The sequence below is a fragment of the Oryzias latipes genome, chromosome 7, assembly GCF_053564925.1.
Source record: "Oryzias latipes strain Hd-rR chromosome 7, Olatipes_Hd-rR_3.1".
Taxonomy (NCBI): Eukaryota; Metazoa; Chordata; class Actinopteri; order Beloniformes; family Adrianichthyidae; genus Oryzias; species Oryzias latipes.
In genome coordinates, this window is record NC_136243.1 from 32371439 (window position 1) to 32391959 (window position 20521).

At 38.3% G+C, this 20521-nt stretch overlaps 1 protein-coding gene across 1 annotated transcript; it reads left to right on the plus strand.

The window, feature by feature from the left end:
- The first annotated feature begins 2469 nt into the window (after positions 1 to 2469).
- LOC111946288 (antigen WC1.1-like) lies at positions 2470 to 19935 on the plus strand. The gene is made up of 17 exons (XM_078949957.1): positions 2470 to 2803; positions 2893 to 3000; positions 3546 to 3752; positions 3854 to 4042; positions 4119 to 4273; positions 5773 to 5920; positions 6297 to 6680; positions 6764 to 7069; positions 7141 to 7431; positions 7652 to 7954; positions 8499 to 8792; positions 8890 to 9153; positions 15666 to 15844; positions 16017 to 16128; positions 16243 to 16404; positions 16564 to 16659; positions 17391 to 19935. Exons 1-17 carry the CDS (start codon positions 2596 to 2598, stop codon positions 17573 to 17575), a joined length of 3591 nt encoding a protein of 1196 aa, XP_078806083.1. The 5' UTR covers positions 2470 to 2595; the 3' UTR covers positions 17576 to 19935.
- Positions 19936 to 20521: the final 586 nt, after the last annotated feature.

Genomic DNA, 20521 nt, shown 5'->3' on the forward strand with positions numbered 1-20521 from the left:
TAGAACAAAACAGTCCCAAAAGGCCTAATTTATCCTTATTTTTATTATTATTATTTTTTTATTTATCATTCCTGTTGAATTATTTCCAATACATAGGATATCTTATAGATGCCAATTTATAGAAATAGATTCCAATATGTCTTTTCTCAGCGGGCTGTAAAATAACGACATCGAGACTCTTCTTCAGCATGAACGTGTTCAAAATAAAATATAAAAGGAAGTTGATCTTTTTTTAGGCAGAATTAATCTTTTTCTTCTTAACTATAGTTTGACATTTTATTGATGTAGGCTGACATTTGAGGTCCTTGGTGTCATCTGGGTGTGTTGTTCTCGATCGACAATGCTGTCTGCCTTTCAGAATAAAACACATATATGTGGATTTTTGTTTAAACTCAAAAGGTCATTACAGCTACAGAATGTTTTTATCAAAGGGACGCGCTCTGAAACGTGTCCCATCGCACCTACTCGGAGCGCTTTCCAGTGGCGTGCTAGTTATTTATATCTGAAATGATTTTTTGTCAAAGTTAGAGACGGTTTTCTTTGAAATTACCTGTAAGAAGGTTTATTTATTTATTTGTAAATTCTGTTTGTTTAAATGCTAACATGTGAATAAAATTGTTTCCTATGATGTTTTGGAAAAAAGAGGTTATAGTTTAAACATAAAAAAGATGCCCGCGCTCCTCAAAACCCCTAAATTCAAAGTGCTAATCAGCGACGCCGTTATTAAAACTGTTGCTTTTTAAAAATAGAACGAGTTCCCTCACAGCTCTTAACGTTTAATTTTGAGAAAAATTTACATTTAAGTCATTAGGTGGTTCCCTTTTAAAAAACAACGTTTCTTCGATTTTTTTATAGTTTACGTTGAAGGTTAAAGCTCTAAAGCCATTATAAATACATTTTATTCTTTTTCAAGATGTTATATTAACATAAATCTGATCATAAACTCTTTTTGTATAAAAATTATGACACCTTTGATTAAATTTTTGGTCAGAATCTCTGTTCCGTTTTCTTCACATTTTCATTAAAACGTTGAATCTGATCCGAACCGGATTATGTGAACTATGCAAAACTATAGATTGTTTAATTTAGTAGGGGTGGGATTATACAAGATCGCTTCCTCCAACTCCTTTTCAAGTAATAATTCAAACTTTAAATGACTATTTAATTAAGAAAATATGACTTAAGTGTGACATTGTTTTTTTTTCATAGCAGTTTATCATTTCTGTAATGAGTTTGATAAATCTGTGTGATTTTTTTTGTATTGTTTTAACCACAATGCTTGAAACAAAAATAAATCAAATCGAAAAACGTTTCCTCTTGACATGTTTTAAAGGTAAGCACTGTTACATCCATCTATGGACATTTTGCTGGAACGTTGGGCGGGTCGTGACGCTGATATAAGAAGGGCAGATCTCATTGTCTGTCAGTTTATTGTCATGAGGTTTTGTAAAGATGCGGTTCCTCCTCCTGCTGATCTGCTCCTCCACACACATTGTTAGTGTGGCAGCTCAAGGCAAGTTCTCATTCTTCTCATTTACAAACGGTGACATGATGGCTTCAAGTTTAGTTTAAACAGTGGTTAAATAATTACAGAAAACACTATTTTTGTGCGTTTTTAATAATTTTTATGAAACTGAATAAAAACTGACCTGCACCTGCCTCTCTTTATAAAAAGTGGTTTATAGGAAATAAAAGTGGAATGAAATCTTTACATTTCTCAAGAATAAAAGTCATAATTACATTTTTGTAGATATTGTATAATGTTAACAACATGAACTTATGGCTCTTACCACCCTAAAGGCGGTTGTTCATGCTGATGTGCAATTTCAGAAAAAGACATGAACTAATAAAATACTGTTTCCTTTTAAATTACGAAATCATAATATGGTTTTTAAATATTTACAGCAATTGAATTATAACAGTTTTATCATTTTCTATGAACAATATATGTTACTTTTTTTTACTTTTAATAGTGAAAGTTCCTTTCAAAATAAATTCTCCCCTGTGTTAAAATAAGATCTTCCTCCTGCAGCAGTGCAGTTATAATAATTATTATGCAATTTTATACCTTTACTTTACCTCAGAAGAGCAGCAAAAAATAAGAACAAGCACTTTAAAAGAATAATAAATAGATTTGAACTTCTATCACCATTTTAATTATTTATGTGTGGATTTTAGCAAAACAATAAAAATGTACTCACAAGCTTATTTAATTTAATGTTAGCAACGGTAATAAATAAATGAAATAATTTATTTTACTAAATAAGATCACTTCTAACAAACCTAGTATTAAATCAAAGCATTAACATTTTTTTTTCTCCAAAACCACCATGGTGAGATAAAAGAGCCACATTTGCTGCTAAAAGACAAAACAAGGAATTTGCAGTTCAGGTATTCTTTACCAAACTGTGCAAAAGTATACCCCAGAAATACTGAAATGATGGTTTGAGTGGAGTTGAATCTGAAACTTTTCCCTCATCAACAGCCAAAGGTAAAGTTATTCTGCGCGGTGGAGAGAACCCGTGCGAGGGTCATGTTGAAATCTACTACAACAACACAGCGGGGCATGTGGGAGATAAACACTGGGACGACAACATGGAGAAGGTGGTCTGCAGGACCACTCAGTGTGGGGTACCGGTGCCCGGTGCGACCAAAAATGTCCAGAGGCTGGAGAACAGAATGGTGTGGCTGAATGAACTGCGGTGCAGCGGGGACGAGGACAGTCTGTGGGACTGTCCAGGGTATCCGGCTCCAGGCGTCAGCGTCTACCAAAAGCCCACGGTGAAGATGATCAAATGTTCAGGTCTGTTTCACACAGTCATGAAGAAAACCGTTGGTCAAAAAGGATCATTTTTTGTGTTTATGACGTGTTAAAAATGTAAAATCTTCCAGGTCAAATCAAGATAAGTCTTGAACCACATGAATGCCACGGAGTAGCAAAGTACTCTGTGAGCCCGACTCATTCTGGCTACTTCTGCAAGGACAACTGGGGACCAAAAGGTTGGCGTCTTTTCAAAACAAGATTTGGTGAAAAATAACAGCCATGACACACATGACAGCAAAAGTGATGTAGATTTTAGAAAATGATGACTACAAACATTGAAAACTGGTGTAAAAGTTTACTGTCCCAGGTTTAAAAAAGATTGCATGTTTTTGTTTTTTTTTACATTTAAAGGTGTTATGTAATGTACACTGCAAAAACAGGATTCTTTGGAAAGTTAAAATACCTTTGTTTCAAGATAAATGGACTAGTTTTCAATCATGAAAAATAATCTTATCAAAAAGTTTTTCTACAGCAACATAGTCTTAGATTTGTTTGTTTTCTATAATTAGATTTTTTGGCAAGACCTGTTTTTCACCCGTTCTGTAAATTACTTAAATAATATGCTTGAAATGTTAAGGATTTTTCCCTTATTTGTATTTGCTGTTTTTGCTGTGCGGAGCTTTAAGAAGAAAGACACAAAAGATATTAAAAAAAAAACTTGTTCGGAATTACAGTTTTTGCCTGCAGGATTTTTAACCTGATTGTAATTCTGATGTTCCAGACACCCAGACTGCAGAACTGCTGTGCAGAAGTCTTGGATGTGGAGGTTTGAAAGAGATCCCAAGAGCTCGGTGGGTTGACATGAGCAATTATGAAAGATCAGAGAAGATGGGGGTGGATTGTGCTGGCATTGATTCGGTGACCAATCTGTGGCTGTGCGCCGGGAAACCCAACCAGTGCAGAGACCCTGTTGTTGTAACATGTAAAGGTAACAAAACACACAAACAAACAAACGAACAAACAAACGAATAAACATATAATTGTAGTAAAAAGTTGAATATTGCAGAAAATGGTGGTTTTCTTGAACAGGGCACGAGAGGCTGCAGCTCCTAGGAAGTCCGACAAACGTCTGCTCAGGGCAGCTGCAGCAAAAGAAGACTAAATGGGAAGCAGTGAAAAACAATATAAATATCACTGATCGTTTATGCACAGAGGTGAACTGTGGTACCGTCAAAAACTACACATATGTTGATCAAAACCTACACCTGACATGCACAGGTAAATGTGACAAAAACGATTTCACCATTGGCTATGTTAGTGACTTTGATAACAGAATTTTTCTTTTTCTTTACAGACACAGTTAAAGTTGTTTTGATGGACGGCAGGAGAGAAAGCAAATGTTTCGGTCGTGTTCACGTGAACAGGAACGGTTTAAACCAACCGGTGTGCGGCGCTGGCTGGACTGCAGAGAATTCACATATGGTCTGTAAGGAACTGAGCTGTGGAAAGGTAAGCCCCCACCAGGAGCATAAACGACATTAACTAGAAAGTTTTCAAGTGGTTTGAATCTAGTCTGTTACACTGGAAAATATTTTCAAGAACTACAGTATGCATAGGAGTACTACTGAAAGTACTATATGTTCTCAAAGTATTTTTTTCTGAGATTTTTTGCTCACAAAATAATTTTTTCCCCCAAAACATTTGTTTTTTGTAATATGCAAAAAGTATCTGAAACAAGAAGACAAAACGTAATTGTGCTCTAAACAAATTAATCTGCAGATGGAACTAAAAATCAGTTTTACTTAATCACAAACATTCATTCAGTCTTAGGTTGTCTCAGAAATAAAGATCTCAGATTGCGCTAATTTTTGTTTGTCTACCAAACAATTACATGAATCCATGACGGTTATTGGCTACAATAACTGTGTTTTAACTGACTATGACTGGATTTAATAATTTCACCTTAAAAGAAACACAACTTAAAAAAAAACTTTGAAATGGTTTTTTTTCTTTTAAAGGAGGAGGAGGTTTGTGAGGAGAATTAAAATTGATATGCAATATTTTGCACAACTGCAATGGAAACACTTTTTTCAAATTTAATGAATCACTTGACCAACAACCGGATGGCTCCTTGGTAGGAACTGGCTTTCTTGGGCGTTGCACCGCGGGTGCCACCAGACGTCCCACAGCATCACGGCTCGTCAAAGGTTGAACGTGTCATTGTTGGAACCACAGCTCCTCTGTAAAATCACCAACCTGATTTCTCTGAAGGGCTTTATCCGTAGCCCCTCCCACGTGTAAGGAGCTCGCCGCTCCATGACCTGAATAAGACGCCAACGTCTCCTTTGATAGATGACGATAAGCGCTAGAGCCGTGGCAGGAATTTAAATGTATCTGCTGTCAATCAAAGCATTGTTCACATCCGTTGCCGTGATTCTGAATGACGTGAGTTAGTTTTTGTTAGTAATGGTTTAATGGAAACAGTGTAAATGCAAAATTGTGTTTTTTGACATTTCCAAAATGTTAATGATGTTTTGCACATGTGTGATGGAAACGCAGCTAATGATCCATTTTAAAAAACTTCTTTGTCAAAAAGTCCAAAAAAAATGCCAGCCTTTGTTTTGTACATGTTTTTTTTCTTTCTATTTGAACTGTTATTAAATGTTTAGTAAATTTCGCAGCACATTTTTTTCATTTACATCTCTACTTTAAACAAGAAAAGCAGTGTTTTCTTTTACTGCAGATCAGAAATATAGTCATCTTCAGAGGATTTTTTTGTTTTTGTAATCTGAATTTGAAAAAAAATCAATCTGTTTGTTGGTTTTTGCCAGCAGTAGCAGTAGTAGTTTACTGGAGGAAGAATTACAACAGGAACATAAAGTTTTCCTGGAACATATACAATTTAATTTTACATATAACTATTTGTTCCATAACTTCTCTTTCTGGAGTTATAACTGAGCATAAACTTTATATTTCTAGGATGTTTGATAGTAATTTCTTTCCTACAGTTAATTGAATGGACGAACAAAACTGATGTAGGATCAGGGGTCATGGATGATGTCAGGTGTTCGGGCGACGAGTCGTCTCTGTGGCACTGCAAGGCCCAGCACGACTCACCGCTAAACTGTCAGCAAACGCCACACGTTATCTGTTCAGGTGGGAAACGGCAAATAACCGTCTGTCAGACCATTTTTTAGTCACACATGAATGTTGGAAATCACATAAAACTATTGGTTTGTTCAACTTAAAGACAGTAATCCTGTGTAAACAAAAAATAGAAACTTTTACAGTTCTAGACTTCATTTGACATGTTGATTTAAAAAAATACATTAAGAAAATCTTTTTTTTTAAATGAATCAACTAAACAAAACATTTTTCATGCTGAAATTCAATATTTTTATAGTATAAATATTATTTTTCCATTATTGTTCCTATTTGTATAGTGATACAAACAAGCACACAGCATATCAGGAGCAGAAAAGCGCTGTATTCTGTTTGTGTTTGACCTATTTCCACCTGTATTGGGTTGCAGGAAGTGTTGAGTTCAGGCTGGCGGACGGTCCTGGGAAATGTGCTGGTAGGCTGGACGTCCTGCATGGAGGCGAGTGGAAAAGGGTGGCTAAAAGCAAATGGAATGAGAAATATTCAGACAACATCTGTCAACGCCTCAACTGTGGAAAGACAACCGCAGGAAACCATTCTGAAAGGTTCTTCCAGGGTTCTGGGAACTTTGTTTCCATAGCGTGTGACCAAAACCAGCCTGATATTTCTTCTTTTATTTCATCAATTTTCTATTCCGTTTTCTCCCTTTCGGGGTCATGGAGCCTATCCCGGCCACTTGTGCCTGATATTTCTGAATGTGTTAAATCTGAGCAAAACACACCAAATGAAGAAGCTGTGGGAATAACCTGTGAGAGTAAGGACCTTTTCATCTCCATCTTTCATGCACTGTCAATGCTTTTAAATAGAAAGTTTTACATCCCAAATGTCTCTGTGCAGATCATGAAGTGGTTTTTCTGAAGGGATCTGAATCCTGTACTGGAGCGGTGGGAATCTGGCAGAACAACAACACCTTCTGGCTCTCCGGGTCCAATGAGACCTGGAACTCTGAGGCTGCAGAAACGCTGTGTCAGCAGATGCACTGTGGCCGCCTCACCAAGTTCTCCTCCAGCTCTTCTGCTGGTGACATTTCTGATATGATCTTCAGAGCTTACCGCTGCTCTGGAAAGCAAAGGTCTCTCTTTGACTGTGACAAAGTGGAACTTCCTGACCACAATGAGACCATTGCTCAGGTGGAATGCTCAGGTAATGTCAAACATCTTTCTGTCTCACATGAGTGCTTCATTTGACTCTTTCTCCTTTGAATCCCATTAAAGGAAAAATCAATGTAAGCCTGAGTGAAGGCTGTTGGGGAAAAGTCCGTATTTTTGCAGAAGGAAAGTCTGAAGGTGTCTGTGCAGACTCCTGGACTGAGGAAATGTCTAAAACTCTGTGTCAAGAAACGAGCTGTGGGGAAGCCGTCTTTAAAGCTCGCAAACTTCCTTCAAAGGAAGTTGTTACGTTCAAAAGTCTGCACACCGTCGGCAATAATTCTAACCTGAGGGAAAGCACCTTTGTTAAAACGGAAAACAGAGAAATGTGTGTCCCGGCCTATGTCATCTGTGGAGGTAAAACCTCATTCACACAGTTAATTCTCTTTAAAAACGTGCAAAATTAAGGGTTTGTGTTACCTTGAAGACCCTAAATTTAATTTTAAAACTGAGTGTATTTAAACCTTGTGTATGTAAATACCCACATTAGGTGTAGTTAATAATATGAATTTAGAGACTGGACAAATCACATGCTGTCTTTTTCACTTAACACAAACACATTTTTATTCTTATGCAGGCAGAGAAAACGTCCGATTCCGTCCTTCCCGGGATAAATGTTCAGGAGTTGTTGAGGCATTCTATGAAAGGGACTGGCTCCCCATGAGCACGAATGCTGCCATAAGATTTGGTGCTGACTATGATTTCTGTGAACACCAGAAATGTGGTACATTTGACAATCCTCCAACTCGCCTTGAACTCCCACATGACGGTGAAGCCATCACCGCGATAGACTGTTCAGGAGATGGTTCAAAAGATGCCTTTAAGGTGTGCAGCATCAGTCTTACAAGAAACAGCATTCTTGGAGTCCAACAATGTTCAGGTTCGTTGAAATCTGAATCCATCCAAATCATCTAACATCGTTTCACAGCGTCAAGCTTTAAACACTGTTTCACTGAAACCAAATGAGGACTTTATATCTGCAGCTATATTAAGTCAAAAAAAAAGTATTATTTAAGTTGCCTCATTAAAACAAGTCATTTAATTTCATTACTTGTGAAGTTGTTGTGTATCAAGTTCAGCCAAACCCATATTGTCTCATTATTTTCATGTTATAACATCAGTGACAGCAGTGTTGTCAGGTTTACTGCTCATTGGTTGATAAACTCCTAAAGAAACCATATTTGTGGAGGCACTAATAAAATGACAGGTAAACAATTAGACATTTTTTGAAAATGTTTAATAACTCATGTCCCAAGAGTCAATTTTCTAAAAGGCTAAATTGGTGGAATTTCCTCAAACAAGTGAACAAAAAACTGAGAGTAGAGTTTCTCTGTTATACTGACTTTCTTGCACTGTTTAGAACTTTTCAGTTCTCTGTCTGGACTACTTGAAGATCTTGTGTGTTTGTCTCTGCTGCTGTTCAGACTGGAGGGAGATAGTTCTAGAAGACGATGGCTGTAAGGGAGAAGTGGCTGTTTACTCTCAAGCAGGAAGGATGCTCGTCTCCAGCGAAGGCTGGACGGAAACAGAGGGGAACCGACTTTGTACGGATCTGCAGTGCGGCAAATTCAAGACTAAAAGAGAAGTTTCAGGGGACGATTCCTTCTGGAAAAAAACCTTTAAATGTCCAAATGATGGAAAGGCTGAAAGTATCTGGGACTGTGAGACAGAAAGTCCTCCTTCACTGCAGAGGAAGAAACTCTTCATCGAATGTCAAGGTGGGATTTACTTCTGAAGGACTTGTCAGTTTTGTGAAAGGTGAGGTCAAAGTGTGTACCTGTCCCTGTTTGATGTGAGGATCTCTGTTCTTCTCAGGTCAGTCAAAGGTCAGCCTGTCTAGCAACTGTTCTGGAGAAGTCAGGATCAACTCTTCTCCAGTGTGCAATCAAAACTGGGACATCGACTATTCAAACAGGGTCTGTCAAGAAATGAACTGTGGCAACGCCTTTGTCAACACTTCTGGATTGCCTGGTGCAAAATCCGGGCTTTATGTCAGTTGTGACCAACACCACCATGTCCTGGGTCAGTGTGGCAGAGTGGAGGGAACGTGCCAAAGCTCTGTTTCCATCCACTGTTACAGTAAGTTTGTTTGCATCCTTTTTTTTTATTTTTTAAGGATTTTCTATGTTAATTTAATGGTAACACTTTATATCAAGATTCCTTAACAAGCTTTGTTAACACATTAACAAGCATTTTAATAGAATTTTTGGGGTGTTAGTAAGCAATTTATTAGTACAAGAAGTCTAATAAGGTTTATTAAATTACTTAGTTGACACATTTACAAGCATTATTGTTAGGATGTTTTTAAGATGCTAATGATAAATTTATTGGCATTTTAGATGCCTGACAAATGTTTCAGTGTTATTAAGCTTAATAACATTTATTAACGACCTTTGTTAACAAATTAAGAAGTATTAATGTTGTTTGGGGTTCTAGTAAGACATTTATTAGCATTATAGATGTCTCACAAAAGCCTAAGTGTTAATAAACTTATAAGTTTGATTTACTAACTTAAAAAATGTATAGGCTTTATTAATGTGTAAGATGTTAGTAAGACATTTATTAGCATTATAGACGTCTTGCAAAGACTTGAAAGTGTTAATAAGATTCAATAACATCTCAAGTCAGACCATTGTCTTTAAAGTCCATATTACTAAACTGCTTACAAGCTTTACAAATGTATCAATAATCTTTGTTAACAGTTTATTAATTGTTTTGCAGCACCTCATCTAAAGTGAGGACAGTATTTACCACAAACAATCACAAAGCATAAAACTTGTAAAAAGAACTTTATAACATTAAAACAGACTAAACATACAAAACATTTTTCTGTAAAAGAAATATAATAATTTATTTTAGGCAAATAAAAAAAAAATTAAAAAAACATGGACCGGTGTTGGATGACACCACTAGCATCATAGCTAATAACTATATAAAGTATTAGCATCTATCCTGAGTGAAAAATTCATAGCAAATCCCATCACTAACAGACAGTTCGCTGGATTCAATGCCAACTGGATTTAACCACTGTTGTCTTGCTTCCAAGTCCACTGGAAAGTTGCACAAGCCGGTAATTTTTGCGACCGAAGGGAATAAACCTACAGGAGCCATGCTAAAGCTAACACGCTAACGACCGACCGGTACAGACTCAAATATGGGCAGGTCAATTAATTTACCATTGGTTAATGAATCGGTCAATCAAACTCATCAGCAAAACAGGCGTGCTCGCTTTCAGACAATTGAATGGCCTCTTGGACTTTCTCCAAGGTTTCACGCAGGTGACAAAATAGCCCCGCCCATTTTGATTCTGTACCGGTCGGTCGTTAGCGTGTTAGCTTCAGCATGACTCCTTTAGGTTTATTCCCTTCGGTCTTCAAAAATTACCGGCTTGTGCAACTTTCCAGTAGACCTGGAAGCAAGGCAACAGTGGTTGAATGCAGTTGGCATTGAATCCAGCGAACTGTCTGTTAGTGATGGGATTTGCTATGAATTTTTCACTCAGGATAGATGCTAATACTTTATCCTTATAGTAGCTATGATGCTAGAGTCATCCAACACTGGTCCCTATGTTTTTTCGTTTTGTTTTTGAAAAATTGTCTGAATCAAATTTTATTTCTTTTACAGAAATATTTTTGTATGTTTAGTCTGTTTCAATGTTATAAAGTTCATTTTACAAGCTTTATGCTTTGTTGTTGTTTGTGGTAAAAACTGTCCTCACTTTAGATGGGGTGCTGCAAAACAATTAATAAACTTTTAAAAAATTTTATTAATACATTTTTAAGGCTTATAAGCAGTTTAGTAATATGGACTTTGAAGACAATGGTCTGACTTAAGATGTTTATAAATCTGATTAACACTTTCAGGGGTTTGCAAGACGTCTATAATGCTAATAAATATCTTACTAGCATCTTACACATTAATAAAGCCTATACATTTGTTAAGTTAGTTAATAAAACGTTTTAAGCTTATTAACACTTGGGCTTGTGTGAGCCATTTACAGCGGGGAAAATAAGTATTGAACACGTCAACATTTCTCTCAAAAAACATATTTCTAATCGAGCTATTGACATGAAATTTTCACCAGATCTTGGCATTAACCCAAGTAATGCACACATAGAAAGAAATCCAAACATTTATGTCCATAAATGAAGTTATGTGTAATAAAGTAAAATGGCACAGGGAATAAGTATTGAACACGCTTACTGAAATTTATTTAATACTTAGTGCAAAAACCTTTGTTGGTGATTACAGCCTCAAGACGCCTCCTGTATAGAGAAACCAGTGGAATACATTGCTCAGGTGTGATTTTGGCCCATTCATCCACACAAACTGCCTTCAAATCTTCAAGGTTCTGGGGGTCTCTTCTGTGAACCCGGATCTTCATTTGTTTCCAAAGATTTTCAATTGGATTCAAGTTTGGTGATTGACTGGGCCATTCTAGCAGCTTTATTTTCTTTTTCTTCAACCAGTTGAGTGTTACCTTGGCTGTGTGCTTGGGATCGTTCTCCCAGAATGTCATGGGTTTATCCAAATGTTGTGTCGCAAACTCCAAACGAGCTTCAACATGCTTCTTCTTCAAAAATGGAGTCTTGCGTGGTGTGCGTGCATGGAGGCCATGGCGGTTGAGTGCATTACTCATTGTTTTCTTTGAAACAACGGTACCTGCTGATTCCAGGTCTTTCTGAAGCTCTCCACGAGTGGTCCTGGGCTGTTGGAGAACCCTTCTGATGATTGTTCTGACTCCTCAGTCTGAAATCTTGCTAGGAGCACCTGGCCGTGGCAGGTTTATGGTAATGCCGTGTTCTTTCCACTTCCGGATGATGGCCTCAATGGTACTCACTGGAACTTTCAGAAGTTTAGAAATGCGCCTGTAACCAATGCCTTCAGTGTGTTTTGCAACAATAAGGTTGCGTAGGTCTTTGGACAGCTCTTTGCTTTTACCCATCATGCAATGCTTCTTGTCTAACACCTTGCTGGTGAGAAACCTTTTTAAAAGGCATCAATCAGGACTATACCAGCTGAGTGGGATCTTTGTCTGGTTTTAGAAGAAGAATTATGTTGGCTGAGTTCATGTTAGGTGGCATTGATTGGCTCTCATTAATAGATGTGACCGTTTTATAAAATGTTGGTGCCAGTTGTTCCCAGAATTCTTTATAAAACTCAGCTGGAAAGCCGTCAGGCCCTGGTGCTTTACCATTAGGCATAAGTAACAGAGCTTCATGAAGTTCAGACAACGAGAGCGGAGAATCTAAGTTTGTGATTTGATCCTCATTTAGCCTGGGTAGGTTTACATTATTAAGAAATGAGTCAATACTTTGCTCTGACGGATTGATCTGTGGTGTGTACAAGTTTTTATAAAAGTTTTCAAATGCGTTATTAATCTTGACCGGGTCATGAGTGACATTTCCTGTTTGGTCCGTAATAGAGGTGATTGATGATTTTTCTCTATTAATTTTAAGCTGATTAGCCAGAAATTTGCCAGATTTATTAGAGTTTTCAAATCTTTCAAGTTGTAGCCTTTGTATTTGAAATTGTGTTTGTTTATTAATGATGTCATTTAACTGCAGCTTTAAATTTTTCAGATCTCCCAGAATGTGTTCCTGTGCAGAAGCAGCATAAGCAGTCTCCAGGGTTTTGATTTTATTTTCTAATTCTAATTAATCTGCTTTCTCTTTGTGTTTTTTGTGCGTTGAAAAAGAAATGATTTTCCCTCTCATGACTGCCTTTGCTGTTTCCCACAGAATGCACGGTGGGATGTCTGGAGTATTGTTGAAGTCTAAGAAGGTTGCCCACTCTTTTTTAAAGAATTCAAGAAATTCCTGGTCCTTTAACAGAGACGTATTAAACCTCCAGGTTGTACCAGAGGGTGTGGATTTTTCCCTAGAAATGTTTACAGAGACTGGTGCATGATCACTGATAAAAATTGGATGGATATTGGAGCTTTGAATATTTTTTAAAAGAGAGTTACTGATTAATAAATAGTCTAAACGGGAGTGTGAGTGGTGAACTGGAGAGAAAAAGGTGAATCCTTTGGTGTTTGGATGACATGAGCGCCACGCGTCGCAGAGACCCAAATCATTCATGTACTGCTTTAAAATACTTGCAGACCGCCATGTATGCTGATTTGCTGCTGTGCTGAGTCTGTCAAGTTCAGGGTCCAAAACAAGGTTGACGTCTCCTCCTATAATGATTGTGGAGTCAGAGTGAACTGAGAGTGAGGTGAAGAATCTGTGAAAGAAGGAAGAGTCGTCAACATTAGGGCCATAAATACTCACTATACAAAAGTCCTTATTCTGAATGGATATATTAATGATTACAAATCTGCCTTCTGGGTCAGTAACTGTATCCTTATGAGTAAAATTAAGATTTTTATTAATTAAAACAGCAACTCCTCGTTGTTTGGAGTTGTAACTGGCAGAGTATATAACTGGAAATTGTAAGCAGCACATAAGGTGATTCAAAGAATTTGATAAATGGGTCTCCTGCAGTAGAGCTATATCTGCTTTTAGACCATCCAGGTGATTTAACACTTTCAGTCTCTTTGGCTCAGAGCCAAGTCCACGCACATTCCAGCTAACGATGTTAAGACTGTTCATAACTGCTCTGACTGAAAAGGTGTAAAGCTAAGTAGTGCTTGTGTACCAGTCCGTGTGCGCGTGCCCGCATTGAGAAGCGCTGTGCGCGTGAACGTTTTCTGGCTATGTGAGCTGCGTGTCGCATGCGTCCTATGAGAGCCTGTGTGAGGTGATTGCAGTATGTCAGCGTGTGTGTGCGGGATCGCATGTGCACGCCCGTGTGTGCGCTTGTGTGCGCGCGCCCGTTCCGTGCATAAATAAATACTTACCGAGGATGAGTTGCTTCCAGGTGATTTACATATGATGAGCGGGGAGGGGGGGGGGGAGTAAAGGAAAGAAAAAAAGAGATAAAAGGGAAAACGAAAACAACAACAAAACAACAATAGAAACATCAGTGGGACTGAGGTGACGAAGAAAAAAAAAGACTGTTTTCCTGAGATCGAGGTGTGGATTATTGATGATCCGGTTTTCCATTCATTGAAGTAAGTTTAGCGGGTTTCTTCTGGGCAGCGCAGATGTTCTCAGCGCGGATCTGAAAGCCTTCAGCACAGCCAGGGGGTGATCTCCGGGTCCCGGAACAGCCGGCCGTCCACGTAAAGTTTGTCAACGGCCACAATCGCTCTCGAACCAGCAGCAAGATGCTTCCTCCTCAGCGGGAACAGGATCTTCCTTCTACGGAGGATTTCTGCCGGGAAGTGGTCATTAACGCTGTAATGCGTGCCTTTGAGTTCCCGTCCGCGGCCCTTCACCAACTCCTTCTGTTTGAAATGTTCGAATTTAGCCACAATAGGACGCGGGCGCTGGTGGTCGGACCTTCTTCCTCCGAGGCGGTGAACCCTGTGGAAAGAGATCTTCTGCACCTCCTCCTTGGGGAGCTTCAGGTGGACCTCTAAAAAGGATCTGACGGTGGCCTCGGGGTCTTCTCCTGCCTCCTCTGGAACCCCCGCGACCACTAGATTGTCCCTCATGCTCCTCGACTGAAGATCCAGGAGGGTTTCCTTGATGGATCGGTTCTCCTCGGAGAGACGGGCGGTGTCATTGCCCAGGATCTTGACGGTCTCTCTGAGGGCCTGGTTCTCCGCTGCAAGCTCCCGCACCTGCTGCTGGCTGAATTCCAGAGACTCCCGCAGACCTTGAAATTCTCTGTGGAGGTTCTCCAGCAGATTGAGGCGGCAATCAAAGCTGGAGAGCTTTTTGTCAATCGAATCCAGGATATCGCTCACTCTGCTGCCTGGAGAGGACACAGCCCCGGGAGATGCCAGTATAGCTTAGTCAGTTTGTTAGTTCATTTTAGTATTTTTCTATTGAACTCTTTGTATTCGTGATCCTTCTGATTTCATGTTTTACTTCGAAGCCCATCGAGACGACTGTTGTTGTGATTTTGGGCTATACAAATAAAATTGAATTGAATTGAATTGAGAGTCCTCAGGCCGTTCACGCTTGGCGGAGGGGGTGGTGGTGGCGGTTCTGGGCTTCACCATGTTGCAGGTATTAAAACACTCGTCAATGAAATTCTCCAGGTCCTCCAGGCTGACAGAAGCTTAATACTCTTAACAGGTTATGTTAGTTTGCAGGAAATATTTTAATATGGCGGAAAAATGAAACAAGATCGAAAATTTTTGTTCAAATGCTTACGCGCCGCCAAGTCGACTCACCACACTCGTCTCGCTGGGTCTCGCGATACTACAGTATCACGTTCTTACTACAGCATCCCTTCTTAATTTGTTAACAAAGGTTGTTAACAAATGTTATTAAGCTTATTAACACTGACACATTTGTAAGGCATCTATAATGCCAATAAATGTATCATTAGCATCTTAAAAACATCCTAATAATAATGCTTGTAAATGTGTTAACTAAGTAATTTAATAAACCTTATTAGATTTATAAATGTCTTACTAACACCCTAAAAATTCTATTAAAATGCTTGTTAATGCGTTAACAAAGCTTGTTAAAGAATCTTAATATAAAGTGTTACCAATTTAACTTTTCATTGCAATTCTTTGTTTTGTACAGAAAATATTTCATTTGTGACATCAGAAAAGTGTGGAGGGTATCTTCTAGTCAAATATGGAAAGAAACGGGAAAATGTTTGCGCTGACAAAGAAACATTAAATGACGATTTGTTAGACACCTTGTGCAAGAAGATGAACTGTGAGGCAAACGATAAACCAGCAAAACAAGCAAATCCAGAGGTTTGATTGAGTTTTTTTCCTAAATTTTGCAGTGGTTTTTTTGGACCATAAGTCGCTCCGGAGTGGTAGTCTTAACGTAAAAGTCGTCTTAACTGCAGTCCTCCTTATTATATATCAAAGTGTTGTGGTCACCAAAGACCCAGAAATTCAAAGATTTGTCTTGCATCACCAGACGCCCCGTTGCTGGAAAAAGCTCCACTGTCCAGCAGATGTCAGGGATGTAAATTACTGTGTGACCACACAACCTTGTAAGACAAACAAACAAGTGTTTCTCCAGTGTAAAGGTACATCACTAGTTCCATATTTATGCCTGTGTGTGTTCACGTGTTCACATGTTTGTGTTGTTTCACTGGATGGCTAACATCATCTAACTGAGTTGCAAATGCACTTGATTTCAGGTTACATACCAAGGAAAACAGATACACAAACAGATACAAAAAAGGTCCCACCTACTTCCACCATTGTCATAGGGTTGGGAATAGGTGTGGTTGTGTTGATTCTAATTGTTTTATTCGTACAAAAACTGATTGACCGGAGGAATCAGAAATCCAGAGTTTTACGTGAGTACATTTGTTATCTTTTATACAGCATGTCCAACAATATTGAGTTCTTAAAATCCTGCATTGTCGCTGACCATGATCTCATTTAATTTACGTGTTTACAAATCCAACAAGTACTGACATTTCTAAGTCCTCTTTCTCTTACGAATCCATTTCCAGAACAAATGTTTCCAGACAGAGGAACTGATTTTGACAGTGAAATGTATGAAGAAATGAACCAACCAGATGACATGGAGGAGGACTTCAGACAGGACAGTGAGTTTCTTTCCTATTGGCTCAGTTCACCAGTCAATATGTGTACATGTTTAGTCATGTATGAGACACAAAGTGACTCATGAATGAGGCACGTATTAAAGCCTTAGTTACAGTGGGGTTGACACGTACGAGTGCTGCAGGTTTTTAGGTTGTCTGGCCCGTGGAGTATCATAGAGAGAAGCGGCTCCATCTTAGGGAGAGTGCAGGAGTGTCTTGCAGTTCCCTTGAGGCTTGTACTGCCACCTTAAGGTTTGTCATGATAATGGAAAGTACCACTGCTGTTTGTGTGGTCGGTGTATCGTGAAGTATTTGTAAATATAATATAAGTTGCAGTCATTTATGATGTTCAAGTGAAACTGTTTGATTGTGTCCATATACCCTTAGTAAGGTGCGGGTACTGGCTCCTTACTGACCATGCACAAATACTGCTCAAACATGTGATACGCAAGTAGGATTGCCACACAAACTATTCTTTAATTGTATCATTTCCTAGTTTCTATGTACACACTGGGCGTGTGGCGCATTCAACAACACACTTTTACCATAAGATGTTCCCAATCAGGACTTGATCTGGAACAAATAGACCAAATGGTTTTCCCAGTCTGAGTGCACCCCAAGGCATGAGAAAAAGCTAAAGTTTTGCATTCCGATTTCAGATAATCTGGTTAGGATCACAGAGCTTTGTCAGCTGAAATTAAATTTTCATTTTGGTGCCTTGCTGCTGTTTTCAGGATTGTTGGCAGAAACTGAGTTTGTGAAGGGCAAAGGTGCGCAGAGCTCTTCCTCTCTGCAGTACGATGACGTGGATGAAGTGACTGAGGCTCATCCTCTGACCCCTAAAGAATTAACGCCTGCTTCCTTTAGAGGAAACTACGGACAAGAAGGAGCTTCACACCAAAGCGGTGGAAAGTTCTGACATTTTAATGCAGATTTGAACCTTTTATCCATCTTTTAATTCACAACAACCAAAGACTTACGAGTTTTCCTTTTACAGATGGAGTCACTTATGAAGTGGATGACCTGCCTGAGAATTACGACGACGTTGGAGACATCCCTGCCAATGTGCAGACTACAACCGACGTCCACAACCAGCTTAAGGCCACACCTAGGGGCAGCACAGCGCCACCTGAAGGCCAACAGAGCGATGAAGATTACCTTGAGCCTGATCAGAATGGGTGAGACCAAAAAAGGGTAAAATTGTGCTTAAACTAAACTCAGATGAAATATTTTCCATTCATGAAATATCATTAAAATCAGTCAAACGTGGTTTGAGTGGTAACAGAACAGACACCTGAATTATTTTAAAGTATTTAACATCGAATTTGTGCTCTATTGAAATGCAAACTTTAATCTAGTTTTTGTCAGAAGTTTTCAAATCTACAGTGGTTTGAAACAAACGTTCAACATTTTATTTAAAATGTACTTTCTTAATGTAGAGAATTTTAAGATATTTTAAAAGATATTCTTAAACAGCTATTTTAAACATTTTTTTTTTTAAATAATCCTTTAAAGCAAAGAAAATTAGAAATGAACTTTTGAGGCACATCATTAATTTCAATGCTTCTCTTCTATATAAATCTTATGCTTCCGCTGTTATAGACTATACTATACTTAAACAAATTTTGTTTGTGCTCTGAAAACATTATAAATGCTCCACATGAATGTTTTTTTTCCACTTTGAAATAAACAAACAAATATTCCTTTTTGTTTTGTTTTAATATTTCAACAGGACTTTGCTGTATAAACAAGTTTATTCTGAGATGAATTAAAGCTGTAATTGTTTTTTTTTTTATTGTCTCTGCAAGAAATACTGCATAAATGTTTTCTTTTATAATCTTTTAGTTGTTTGACAGTTTTGTCATTAGTTGCAAACTTGACGGTTATCAAGCTTAAATGTATACGTGTTAAACTAATATGGTCAGGTGAACAGGAGCTATTCTAAAAAAATGTTATTTTTAAAAGAGTCTTAGTCAATTCTTCATATGTTTTCATTCCCTCAGCTTTCAAGCAGTATATGTGAACTGGACTGAGTGACCCCCCCTCCCCCCGACATTCCAAACAGGAAGTACCCCCTGGCTCCTTGAAGCCAAAATCCAATAGACTTCTATAAAGAAATACACAATGTTTTTCAGTCATTCTATTGGTCAGATTACCATCTTGCTCTGATACATTTTTATCACATGTTCTTGATAATCATATTGTATTTTTTCTGGAGTTCAACCTACAAACTGACCAATCAGTCGCCTCACTACACGAGGGTGGTCTTGTGTTGAACATTCAAAACATTTGACAGATTTTAAATGACGTGCTTTTAGGTGGTAGGGGTGTGGCCTTCCTCCAAGCTCACTCCCAATTGGGGAGAGTGGTTGCCATAGAAACATTGACTAAGATTAATTCAGACTGCTTGCCGATGACAGCTGTCATCAACATGGTGGCGTCCATGGAGCCAGAAATGAACCATTTTCTATGAGTGATGGCGCACTTTCTCAGTCTAGTTCTCATATTCAGTCAAAGGTTTCAAACTTTAATTGTATCATTGGATACAATGGAAGTTAAAAAAAATATTTAAAATGTATTTCTTTTTAATGAATTTTTTTTGAGGTGTGAACCTTCACAAATTTTCTCAGTTTAAGCTTAAAAAACCAAACCATAGTTTTTCCGATCCAGGTTAGGATAAAAATGGAATTGTTCACTCTTGGATAAAAACAATAAAAATAGCTAATAAATGTTTGTGTACCCTGTAACAAGACCAAATGTGTTTTAAAGACATTGTGTTAGGTATCGGGGCTGCACGGTGGCGCAGTGGTTAGCGCTCTTGCCTCACAGCCAGAAGGCCCCGGTTCAAGTCCCGGCTGGGGGACATGATAAACTACATCAACGGGGGACCTTTCTGTGTGGAGTTTGCATGTTCTCCCCGTGCATGCGTGGGTTTTCTCCGGGATCTCCGGCTTCCTCCCACCATCCAAAAACATGCTTCATAGGTTAATTGGCAACTCTAAATTGTCCATAGGTGTGAGTGTGAGTGTGAGAGTGAATGGATGTGTGATTGAAGACATTCTACCCTGCGACAGACTGGCGACCTTGCGTAGGCAAGGGACCAGTATCCCTTGCCTACGCCCAAGTGGCCGGGATAGGCTCCGGCAACCCCGTGACCCCGAAAGGGAATAAACGGTCAAGAAGATGAATGAATGAATGTGTTAGGTATCAGTAAATGTTTTATAGTTTTTCTTTATTTTTTAAACATAGCTAATTTCTTGAATAAAAAACTTAACACTCATTTGCGTTTATCAATCTGTAACCCTGCCTACCTGGATAACCTTAGGTGGGAGGTCAACTAAGCTCGCAATGTGAACTTCTTTCTTTATACTCAAGGTTTGTACAGGAGGAATGCGGTAGTAGATACTAATTACCCTTCCGACACACAATAACACACTTGACACAGATCAAATTGTAGAAAGGAAAAATAATCTATATTCAGATTTTTCCAAGTTATTCAGTACACATTCTTTCATGGAAATAAAATGTTGACATCAACATATGAATTGAGAACAAAAATTAAATTATGGGTGTGGTGTAAAAAAAAACAAGATACAATGAAAGAACCGAAAAAAAATCAATCAATCAAAACATAGAATAATATTCAGTATTTCTTAATAAATCACCGTTGTATCCAACAACACCTTAAATAGTAACTGAAAACAAATACCCTTTATGGAGTAAAGTCCTTAAATTCTGAGATCTCAGAAGAAAAAATAGAAAAAACTAAAAAAAGACTCCAGTAATGGAGGTGGGGGAAAAAAAGAAGTGCACTTAGAAAAATTGAAAAAATAATACTTGCACGTCCTGAGACGGGAAATGAAGC

Bases quoted from the DNA above. Each gene is read 5' to 3' on its own strand.
- LOC111946288 (XM_078949957.1), top strand. From the start codon at position 2,596: ATGGAGAAGGTGGTCTGCAGGACCACTCAGTGTGGGGTACCGGTGCCC. The intron at 4,043-4,118 runs GTAAATGTGACA...TTTTCTTTACAG, and splicing joins CCTACACCTGACATGCACAG to ACACAGTTAAAGTTGTTTTG. The intron at 6,681-6,763 runs GTAAGGACCTTT...GTCTCTGTGCAG, and splicing joins TGTGGGAATAACCTGTGAGA to ATCATGAAGTGGTTTTTCTG.